The sequence below is a fragment of the Notothenia rossii genome (assembly GCF_949606895.1).
Source record: "Notothenia rossii genome assembly, chromosome: 8".
Lineage (NCBI taxonomy): Eukaryota > Metazoa > Chordata > Actinopteri > Perciformes > Nototheniidae > Notothenia > Notothenia rossii.
In genome coordinates, this window is record NC_136906.1 from 65,431,097 (window position 1) to 65,443,370 (window position 12,274).

At 40.9% G+C, this 12,274-nt stretch overlaps 1 protein-coding gene across 5 annotated transcripts in view; it reads left to right on the forward strand.

The window, feature by feature from the left end:
* eya4 (EYA transcriptional coactivator and phosphatase 4) overlaps positions 1-12,274 on the forward strand; it is a 41,671-nt gene that overhangs the window by 20,336 nt on the left and 9,061 nt on the right. For 3 of the 5 annotated variants that reach the window (XM_079642436.1, XM_079642434.1, XM_079642435.1), the window contains exons 3-13: positions 303-352; positions 2,564-2,685; positions 5,312-5,395; positions 5,896-5,973; positions 6,643-6,709; positions 6,837-6,979; positions 7,500-7,643; positions 7,844-7,926; positions 9,095-9,269; positions 10,595-10,731; positions 10,974-11,057. In XM_079642436.1, the coding sequence (XP_079498562.1) occupies positions 303-352; positions 2,564-2,685; positions 5,312-5,395; positions 5,896-5,973; positions 6,643-6,709; positions 6,837-6,979; positions 7,500-7,643; positions 7,844-7,926; positions 9,095-9,269; positions 10,595-10,731; positions 10,974-11,057 (1,167 nt within the window). The remainder of the gene's footprint in view (positions 1-302; positions 353-2,563; positions 2,686-5,311; positions 5,396-5,895; positions 5,974-6,642; positions 6,710-6,836; positions 6,980-7,499; positions 7,644-7,843; positions 7,927-9,094; positions 9,270-10,594; positions 10,732-10,973; positions 11,058-12,274) is intronic. The other 2 variants (XM_079642437.1, XM_079642438.1) reach the window with 1 other exon arrangement.

Below are 12,274 nucleotides of genomic sequence, written 5' to 3' on the forward strand. Positions count from 1 at the left end.
CTACAACTACAGACACCAGTTCTGGTTTAATATAAATTCAGCATTCCAGTAACATTTAATAAATAACACAACAAAAAGTCAATGCATTTTGTCGCAATATTCTGTTACATTTGCAGAAACATTACATTTCAATTTTCTCTGTCATCTCAGTTTCTTCTAAGAAGTGAAGGGAGGAATCTATTTTTGTTGTTATTCACAACAGATATCTGTCTGATTCATAAACACTGGTTTATGAGGCTGGTTTATGACACTAATAATATATGTGGTGAGTTAACATTTCCTCTGCTCTGGTTTCTCTGCAGGTGAAGAAATCACACAGTGAATCTCATGTTCCAGACCCCTCCGACGCCAGGTACGCTCACATATGTCTGACTGTATAATATAACAAACAATGTGAGGTCTTTCAGAACTCTATGTGTGTGTCCTAGTTCTCTCGTCATGGTGCAGAGAGGTGAGGTTTCACTGCAGTTGCGAGTTATGATGATGTCATCAACACTTTCCCAAGACCTCAGTGTCTGACACACACACACACACACACACACACACACACACAAACACAGAGAAACATATGTTCTGATCCAATCAAAACACAAGCAAAGTGAGCAAGCCGTAGACTGTGACTCATTTAGTTGATTAGTAGATCGACATAAAAACATTTTAAAAGCTATTTTGATAACCAATTTATCCTTTTTGTCATTTTTAAAGCAAAAATAATAAATAACAAAACTACTGCGAAAGTACAAAATATTCTCTGCTTCCAGCTGCTAAAGGGGAAGATATCCTACTTTTTTGTTAGGTATTTTATTTATAATGATAACATCTCTGGTTTTGTTCACAGAAAAGGCAAGTCATCTAGTCAGAAGTTAAATAAACTATTCAGAAAAACATTACCATATGAATCAAAACCGAACAAAGGTGTTGGTAGATTGTCTCAAACTATTCATTTTACACAATACATCGTACATTCTGCATTGCATCAGGATGCAGCGTGTTTTTTCAATGACCAGACATAATGTGAAAACCAGAAAAGAGTTTATGAAACACCAACTCCTGCCATCGCCTCCCGAGAGGAGCGAAACGGAGAGAAGAAAAAAAAACAAGAAGGGGAGACTGAATCATATCCTGCTGTTGAGAGACACAAAAAAAGGATGGATGAAGAGTGTTGAAGCACACAGGAGAAAAGAGAGAGGGAGAGAGTGAACACAAAACACAATCTGTGAAAGATCTTAACTGTTATTGCCGTGTGTTATAGCAGAGATATTTGAGGCTTTCAATTGAAGTTTGGGCTTGGTTTAATATCTTATCCACAATAAAAACTTGTTGATTTTATATAAATGGTTTTAATTCAAGCTGCACATGAGAGCAGATTGGATGTTAAGCTGTAAACACAAACAAAACAAAGTTGTCAAAGAGAGTTGATTTGGAGTGTTTATCTTTTGTACGGTTTCTCTTTTGCGCCCTGTGTCTTCCTCCGTGCTGAAAGCTCTATGTTTATACCTGTCAGTCATGGGCTGCAGTCATGTGTGACAATGCTATCTGCCCATAGCATTGGGATGGCCAGCTTCCAAACCACAGATGTATTGTACACACACTCTCTTTTAGTACACACACACAGTGGTAGAACGGCAACCCGCATTTGTTTAATTCTCCCTCCATCTCTGTCATTTCTCTCTTTGATGTCTCACACAAAAGCACAAGTGTGACCAGCCTGCGGGCGGCGTGAGTCAGGGCTCACACACACATGATTACACACGTTCATAAGAAGTACTGTCCAAACACACACTGACTCAACGTTAAACTATGTCCACCACCAAAGGACATGTCAAAATGTCGGTTTGTGGCCACAGTGATGAAGAGTCATGAGCGAGTGTTTAATGTTGCTTTTCTTGCAGTCTTCATGCATAGAAGTTTATTAAAAACACTTACACCTCTCAATGGGGGTTATGAACCCTGAGATGAGTGGTAGTTGCCGTGGTAATAACTAATAGGAATTCAAATAAATAGTAAATATTGAAGTCAGACCTCTGCTCCACCACAAATGTTCATCTTCATTCTCCTCATGTCTCTATTTACTTCCACACACACACGCACACACACACACACACACACGCACGCACGCACGCGCACACACACACACACACACACACTCACTTTACCACTACCACCTTGTGCACTGGTTTGTCCCACTCATGCATGTGGAACACATTGTAAAACCAAAGCACGCTGGCAGGCTGTGGGTTTGTATTGGAGCCCAGAAAGTGCACACACACATACACACACACTCCATAAAAGAGCCAGCAGGCCCGCAGACAATGTCTAGCGCCTCTGAACACATGCTCATGTAAGCTAACTGGTACGGAGAAGCATAACGTTTATGACTTTAATGTGTGTGAGTGTGTGTGCAGTATGTCATTGAATGTGTTCAGCGAAATCTCAACGTGATATATAGAGGTGGGAGATTCCCAGCTGTGATAGCATATTGCTGTTGATCTGTTATTCATTCAAAAATCACAGTTCATCTTTATTTTTCTCCCCTCTCCTCCCCCCCTTCTCTTCCTCCCAGGTCTATGGAAATGCAGGACCTAGCCAGTCCTCATAACCGTGTGGGAGGTGGAGATTCGACGGGCTCCAAGCTGGACAAGAACAACCTTGGCAGCCCCTCCATCACAACCAATGGAACAGGAGGTGAGAAGGCCAAGAGTGTATGGTGTTGCAGTAATGAATGGGTATTTATGTTTGAAATGGTAGTGTTGTTTCTATACATGGTCTTGAGCATCTTTTATAATTCGAATGTATTTTCAATGTGTATTCAGGTATTATTTAGACTTCTAAGCTTTAGGAAGACAACATGTGCTGTTTAATTACTTAATTTCACATTTCGGGATCTACACTTCTGGCATAAGTGAGAAGATAATACCAAAATAATGTGAGGCCGCTCTTTGCCAGTAGCCTATTACATTAGCTTAGCACAAATAATATAATTAGTGATAACAGCTTGGGTCTGTCCATAGGTGACAAAAACCCTTTAAAAAGAAGATTAAACAAGAGATCAAATGTAAATTAGTTAGCTTAAACATTTGTTGGTAGGTAAATCTAGTTACCCCTGGACAGAGCCCAGCTAGCCTTTTCGAGCTAAGCTAACTTTCTGATGGTTGTAGCTTCGTTAAATCAATCTTCTCATCTTAACTTCGGCAATAGAACAAATAGGCAAATTGCCTAAAATGTTGAACATAATCCTTTTAAGGGCTTCTTTGTTCCATCTATGTTTTCATCTGAAATGAAGACCAGTCAACTTCACTCTTTGAAGTCAGAGTCACAGTGAAAGCCGGCTGTTTCAGATTAGGGCTCGACATGTCATGGTAACATTAATTGATGTCCTGATTTTTAAACAAAATAAGAACATATATTAAGTTGAAGGAAGCACTTTTACTATACATTCTGTTTTTTGTTTTCCCAGAAGCGATGCACTTCCAGTTGTTTTATGACATTTTGCTCCTGTTACAGCAGAGGTTGAAAGTGCATATTGTAAATTACTTTGGGCAAAAAAACTGATGAGTGTAATGTAATGTAATAAAATATATTGCAAAATCAACAGTCAGAAAGACTTTCAACATGCAGAGATAAGTACTTTTTGAGGAATTTATTGGGACGGAAAGAGACGCGCACATGCAAACGCACACATACACACACACACATCCTGCGCTGGCAGGAGGACTTGAGTAAACCACTGGAGGATGTGTGTAAACACACGGTGAAGCACTTCTGCTCTCCTCCACTGGCCGCTTAGCAAAATGTGTGTATGTGTGTGTTTTTGTCTGTTCAAGCTCAAAATCCCATTGGAAACTATTCACTCGACAAAAGAGCATTAAAGCATCACAGCTCTCGTAGTTGTCAACACCAGTGAGCGCTCTCCTCTCTGTCTTCCCCTTTCTTTTTCTTCCTTTTCTTTTCCTCTATCCGTCTGTGTTTCTCTTTCCTTCTTCTCATCTTTTCTACAGTCAACCTTGATCTCCTCCTCTCTCAGTGTCTGTCTATAATTTTTTTGACAAGGCAGTTTGATGTAATAGCAATGGATGTAAGTGCTTTTGTTGAGGGCGATCCTTTGATCTATTGCTAATTTTAACAGGCAATGGAAACTAATGTAATGGAAAAAGTGAGATACTACATTTTAGTCAACTTCATGTGTCATCACACACAGACAAAGTCATACTCAGACTTAATCGTGCATTTAGACCATATTAGCACATTAAATCATTTTTGATGAGCTCACAGTTAATGGTTTTAGCAGACAAAACCAGGACTACACACTCACAGCCAAAACAAACTACATACCCAACATTCCCCTCACCTGACATCAGCCAGAGTCCCGGCCCGTTGGCCGTCTCCATAGCTACTCATTTGTCTTCATTAGGGCTTGTCCGATGGCTTGTATTGCTCCCCGAGGGGATTAATGAAGTTCCCCTGATCTAAATGGAGTTTTCAGATGTTCACTGATGATGAGTTTGAATCATGTTCAGAGAGAAACAAGAAATGTCACCTAATAAAACGGCATGGAGGATTTTAAGGTGGTTCACAGGTGTGCTTCTTTTTTTGTGGTTTGGGGAAAAGCTTTATTGCTGTGCCAAGAGTAAAATAAGAAGATACCACTCTCATATCTTAAGGCGTTTATTATCAATACATTCACATTTGTGATGGATCACCTGACTTGCTGTAGGTCATAGTGACAAACCAAGAGATAATTATTATTCAACTCTGCTGTTCCCCTCATCAATACACATAATTGTAGCTCGTCATTATTTTTGGTTTGTCGGCCCAAAACAATGACCTGAAAACAGAGGAAACAGCTAACATGGTTTAGCTCAGTATATTGTGTTTGTTTAATCTGTACCAAAACTAAAGCTTAAAAAATAAGTTTCTCGTCATTTCTTCGTCAGACTTATTGTAGTTTTTTACTGGTTGCCTGTTAACATCATTATGATGAGGTACATCAGAGGTGCCAGTAGGCAGAAGATATATACATTCCCACACTTGTTCCCTCTGCCTCCATATTTAAACTAAGTAAAGCAAATAAATATCTCACATTAGCTTCTTATTTAGTTTACAGACATGAGATTGGTATTCATAGTCTCATAGAACTCTGGACAGGAAAGCAAATAAGCATGTTTCCCAAAATGTTGAAGTATTAAATATTAATAATGATAAAATTGTCTACCTTTTAAGTTAATCAACACCATGTCCCATATACCTGAGACTGGCTCCTGGTTCTCAGTGCTTCTTATCCTCACCACCTTCCCACCTTGCACCCTTTTAGGTGAAAACATGACAGTTCTAAACACGGCTGATTGGCTGTTGGGCTGCAGCAGCCCGCCCCCTGCCCCGGGCTCCAAGGACTATGGTACAGAGGTGCATGTGTGTGAATCTAAGGCCAGAGGTCATACAGTATTATCCCTTAAATGCAAAAAAGAATGGGTTCCTATAGTTTAGGCTGGTCCTAGATCTGACGTTTTGTGTGCCAGAATTGCAGTGATTTTCTTTCTTTTTTCTTGCTGTGCAGTGTTCCCTGCTCTTTGGATCCCCTTGGGTTTTTCACAGTGTGTGTGTGTGGACTTGTTATACAGTTGCAGGGTCCCTACCAGTCAACAGATTTATGAAAAGTTGGAGAATTTGATGAATCGGCTGGGAAAGAAAGTTAATATCAGTGGATTTTGACAAAACGGTCAAAAACACAAAGCTTTACAAAAATAAAAAAATCAATGATAGTGGGAACCCTGCACACAACACTCACTCCCATACTGGAACTGCATGGTCGTTTTTTTTTGTATGTGTGTTTGTGAGTGCGCGACAGAACTTCCTTACTGGCCTCCCCTAACACTGATATTTTCCGTCTTCCTTAAGTGAAAACAGAGCCTATGAACAACAGCGATACAGTCACTACGACAGGCGACACCGCACTGGACACATACGCAGGCTCAGGTAACACACACATCTCTCTAAGAAATGCACTCATGTACTATTTCCTCATTGAAAAGGAAAAAAACAAACTCAAGTCTCTGTCAGCTCTATATTAGTCTGTTTTCTCACACACACACACAGACACCGTCATCCATTTCTGCTCCGCGGTGGGCCTGCTGAAAGCTTTAATCCCGTGAAGTATTGCCTGTCCTTAGATTGCGTCATCAAAGGCTGGCAGAGGGATGAGAGAGAGCGAGAGACATTTTTACACTTGTCTTTTTTTTAGACTCACACAAGACCCCGTGCTCCTTCATTCTACAAAACACGCACACACTGAGACACAAAACCATTAAGCAACGCACAGTGAGGGTTTAGAAGCAGCGGGGTGTTTGTCAGTATTGAGCTCTGACATCTCAATGACCACAAACACACATTGTGTTTTACTTTGAGGCCCGCAGTAAGGGTTTCATGCACAGTGCTCTCTGAAGGGGGAAAACTTGGCACCTCTCCATTGGAAATGCTTCAAATTATGTTTACTGGAAAAGCATTTCAATTCAAGCAAGCCCGAGGCCTTGAATTGTGCTATTCAGGAGTGGTTTTGTTGAACGTGAAAGGAAACAGATGATTTACGTCGACACCATCCGTAACCTCGCGTTGCCCTGTTGTTTTTTATTATTGTGCTGTTTTTAGTAATCACCAGCAGCGGATACAGCCCTCGTTCAGCCCATCAGTACTCCCCTCCTCTATACCCATCAAAGTAAGTGTGACAGAAGCTGGTTTCTAAAAATTATTATCAGCATGTCTCGTATTCTTCAATTGTATTGTCCTATTCTGCCAACATTGTTTTTGTATCTACATTACCTGTTGTTCCTCTCCTTTTCCAGGCCCTACCCTCACATTCTCTCCACACCGGCAGCCCCCCCCATGCCCACGTACGCCGGTCAACCTCAGTTCAGCAGCATGCAGCAGTCCACCGTCTACACCGCCTACTCCCAGACAGGACAGGCATACGGACTGTCCTCCTATGGTACCAAGAGAAACATTTAAAAAAAGACAAAGAGTGACATTCAATAACAAACAACTGTTAGGAGCAGATTGATGACAAAAGCAGAAGAAGTCTTACTCTACAAATATGTTTTATAAATTAAACTACAGGTTCTGCAATACATAATGGAGATTGAACCTTATTGGGATATTTTTAGAAGTAGAACAATGATCAGATGTAGTCGTTTTAGGAAGAAATAAGTAAAGAAACATTTAAAATGAGATACATTTTCTCTTGTCTTTTTGATTAGCTACAAAATTAGCATGCAAGATGTAAGCTGGAATGTTTTCACCATTATACTATATTATAAAAATTGAAATTCATGTAATGTAATGCAAGTAAAGCCAGAAAGACAACATTATTCAAACATTGATGATGGCATAAAATGTGAAGTTTCAAGAAAATACATTCTGTTAACATTCAAGTTTTAACAGTACAGTTTGCTGATGCTGTAATATTTGCACTACATTGTATAATATTCCTTTTGTTGTTGTTGTCCCAGACCTGGGTGTTATGCTGCCGGGCATTAAGACGGAGAGCGGCCTGGCTCAGAGTCAGTCTCCTCTGCAGACCGGCCTCAGCTACAGCCCCGGCTTCACCACCCCTCAGCCCGGACAGACTGCATACTCACCCTATCAGATGCCAGGTCAGTCTGAGACGTACACTATCAAATACCTTTAATGGCTCACCTTTCTCTCCCGCAACAAGTTAATAATGCACTCCTACAGTTTTAAATAAATCACACATCATCAGTAGTTAATCATTTTAATGCTATAACTTTGCGCGTGATTCCATTTTATTTTTCAATCTCTCTGTATAAGTCCATCTTCTCCTTTTTGTCCCAAGGTTCCAGTTTCACTCCTTCCTCAGGCCTCTACGCCACCAACAACTCAGTGTCCAACCCCGCCAACTATACTGCCACACAGCAGGTACCTTTGTGTTTATATGCTGTGTGTGTGCAGGCTTGACGTTTACATGACATTTCATTTAGCTACAGTAAGGCTTTTTTCAACGTTTGGTTTAAACTGGACCGTCCAGCTGTAAGTTAGCTTGAGTAAAAAACATTTTTCCCAAGCCCAAAAATACATTTCCTAAAGGAGTTCTTAACCACCAATTAACCACACTACAAGTTTGGTCAAGTGAAGGCCATTTTTGCAATTATGCTGCTGGCTAAAACTAAAGATGAGGATATTGCATGGTGCAGTAACGAAAAGTGGACCTGAAGTGATATTGCAGTCACTAACCAACAGAACTTTGCTTACCTCATGAAATAAAAATCAAATTACATTGTGACCCCGCAACAGGAACAGACTTATGAGTGAAACGGACAATTAGTCTTTGTGAAGGAGTGCTTTGTTCTGGATATTTCTTTATGTCTATTTGATGAATTATATTGAGGTAGTAAAATGCTTCAAGGGGAATTTCAATGTTCCACTATGATAGATGTGGCTGTTTATGGGAAGAAAGTCAAGGTTTGGCTTGTGTGGGTGGATTGAGGGGAATATAGTGTGTGTGTGTGTGTGTGTGTGTGTGTGTGTGTGTGTGTGTGTGTGTGTGTGTGTGTGTGTGTGTGTGTGTGTGTGTGTGTGTGTGTGTGTGTGTGTGTGTGTGTGTGTGTGTGTGTGTGTGTGTGTGTGTGTGTGTGTGTGTGTGTGTGTGTGTGTGTGTGTGTGTGTGTTTAACATAAAAGGAGAAGTAAGGGTTTATACAATGTGGATATGCATGCTTGCGTACACACATCATTGTATGTATGTGTGTTATGTGTGTGTTGGTGTGTGTATGCATTCATGTGGTACGCTCCACTTTATAAGGATTCGTCGAGATGGACATCGTGACAGGTTTAGAGAGCTGACTCGTAAAAGCGCCCATCTCCACTGGGTCAGTAAAAAGCAGCAACACAAGGCTTTAATTGTTTTGGAGATATAAACTACAGAACCGAGGGAATAAAAGATTCGAGAAATGAAAACGAGCACTTGTAAAGTCTCTCTTCAAAAGTCAGTTTGAACCTCCCCAGAAACCTCTTCCTTTAGTTTCTTATTGTTTTGTTCTTTTTGTCCTCGCACCCTTTGTGCTCATGTATCGTGTTATTCCCCGCAGGATTATCCCTCATATACGACGTTTGGCCAAAACCAGTACGCCCAGTATTATTCCGCCTCCACTTACGGGACATATATGAGCTCCAACAGCGTGGACGGCACAGGCTCCACGGCGGCCTACCAGCTGCAGGACCCCGCTCCTGCCATGACCGGACAGGCTGCTGAACTTCACCCTGGTTTGTATTCAAAAGAATGAAAACACTCCACCACAGTTCTTCCTAAGTCATGAATATGCAAACAAATGTTAAATCTCTCACAGTTTCTTAATACTGGCTCCATGATTTCGTTTTTTTTAGGAAAATTACCACAGTTTGATTAGCTGAGTTCAAAGTCTTGTACCCATGATGAAGCACAGGAAGTAACTTCAGACTGTAGCCATAGTTACCTAGCATTGCACTCTAATTGGAGGATCCACATATGTTTACATTAGCCTCTGAGATTTGATCAGAGTTAAGTTATGTGAAATATTGCACTTCTGTAGAGAAAGAGAAAATAAGTTAACCCATATGTACAGAAATATGACTTGGTGTTCTATTATATTTGTATTTTTTGCACATATTTCCTGTGGTTTGTCTTGGCTGTTCCTCAGAAAGCCTGATTAAAGGAGCTTATCATTCTTCCTGTCACTGGCACTTTCCCCACTTTTCTCGCTGTTCCTATTTTCTCTCTTGTTGGAGTTACATTTTGCATTTGTGTTCTTTTTTTGTCGCTCACATGCTCTTTGTGTCTCTTTGTGTATCTACCCACCCCCTCTCTCCTGGTCTCTCCCTCTCACCCTGATTGAGACATAACAATATGAGAGCTGAAGCTTAGAGTCTGGTTCTAGTTACCACACAACAGTGGGAGCATATGGCATTAGGAGTGTGTGTGTGTGTGTGTGTGTGTGTGTGTGTGTGTGTGTGTGTGTGTGTGTGTGTGTGTGTGTGTGTGTGTGTGTGTGTGTGTGTGTGTGTGTGTGTGTGTGTGTGTGTGTGTGTGTGTGTGTGTGTGTGTGTGTGTGTGTGTGTGTGTGTGTGTGTGTGTGTGTGTGTGTGTGTGTGTGTGTGTGTGTGTGTGTGTGTGTGTTCAAGAATGTGTGTCCACTCATATGTGCTCCTGCAGAATTGTGTATCTTTGCATCAGATTACCTAACTTGTTCTAATTTATTGCATCGCTCCCGCCCTATGTTTAATCTTTACATTTCATGCTACCATGAATCAGTCAGAATACCAATGGCACTTTTTTTGTACGGTTCATTGGTAGTCTTTAAGTTGATCTGTTGTGCCAATTACGTTGAATTATTAAACCTGACAAGATGGCTTATTACTGTACCAAGTCTGAGTTATCGCTCTTCCTGAAGTTGATACCCCAGAACACCTGAGGGATCAGCCCAAAACCACATCATTACTGTTGCTTTAATGCGTTGAATATATTTTCTGATCGTTTGGGACGGACATTTGATCATTTATACATTTTTATGTTTAAAATGTTTAGCCCTGCCTGTGTTTGCCTACACTCTCAGGGGACTTTGATACAGTGCAGAGCCCCTCCACGCCCATCAAAGAGCTGGATGACCGAGCCTGCCGGAGTGGGGGGTCCAAGTCCCGGGGAAGGGGCCGCAAGAACAACCCCTCCCCTCCCCCTGATAGTGACCTGGAGGTAAGGGAGCGAAGAAAACACTCAGTTGACTCTAAGCGCTTACAGTTCTGACTTAATAATCCATAAAATCTCAGTGGAAATGTGCTATTCCCTTTGATCGACATCCTCTCTGCGCGTTGAAATCTCAGAACAACAGAGAGGCTGATAGAGAGCCGGACCACCCACTTAACCCAGTTGAAAATAAAAAGACATATGTGCTAAACGGATGGACATCTCATTGTGTCACTTTTTTTGTTCTCCAGAGGGTGTTCGTGTGGGATCTGGACGAGACAATCATCGTCTTCCACTCTCTGCTCACAGGCTCCTACGCACAGAAATATGGCAAGGTAAGATCCTGCAGTCTATTTTATTTTTCTTAGCCAAAGATATTGATTAAACTATGCATCATTTTGCCTCAGATGCTTAAACAAATATCACAATGGAGGATCAATAACCAAAACCCTTGGAGAAAGGCTACATCTGCTCTACTGTTGAACTTCGACCCAAGAAAGCACTTAAAACGGGATTGTTCTCACTTGTAATAGAAGCAGACATGTCTCCATTTTTTTTTTACAGTTTTAGTTTATTTTGCTCACTTCTAAACAGTGAACTCTGACTGTCCAGCTGCCGGAATCCTAGTGAGACGGGGAGGAGTTGATCATATTGTTGATACCCTCTTCTGCCTTGCCTACAGTTATTACTGTGAGCTCAGAGGAATACGCTTTACAAGTAATCCTGCAGTCAGTGCTGTGGACTTTCTCTGCCCCGCACTTTGCCTTACAGGCTACATACAGGCGTAACCAGGCCCTGTGGTTTGTGCAGGTTGTTGGGGCAATATACAACTTTTCAGGAATAGTTAAAAAAAAAAAAAGAATTCCATCAGTTTTTTTTTCTTGATGGGGTAAAACATAATTAAACTAAAATGCTAAATAATTTATTGAAAAAGATCAGAAAAAAGTTATATTTTAAAAAGGTGATAATAATACATAAATGTGATTTTAAGTAGAGATAGTAAATTGTTAATATGCCTCTGAATCCAAACCTCGCCCCTACTTTTGTGGGGACTATTGTCATAGCTAAATGTTTCTCTCTGTAGTCTCTTATAAAATGCACCCCAATTGAATAAGCGTAATTCTCCTCAGGCGTTCTTCAGAGTGTTATGGTCAATATATGATCATTACCACATATAATAAAATATGTAAAAATCATATTATAAATACATTTAAGAGTCATTGATAATTGCCTTAATAGCTCAATGCTTATAATTTACTTGGACTGACGTTTATTCCAATCTTTATTTTGAGCTTATTTGGTGGTCTCGCCCTCTCACCTCCCAGCTACACTGTTTATAGTTCCGTATATTTTAATAGTTCTTGGCTCTGATCCGGCTCATCCTATGTGGCCTAGGCTACAGATCTTTTTATTGGGTGACGTCGTTTCCTGTGGGCACCAGCGTAAGCCACCAGCCTTGCCTGTACGGGTTTCGCGTACCACTCTGAGCCTGCAGTCCATTCTGATATAGTTTGGCACTCAAACAAAAGCTGGCGCCGCACAAATACCATTT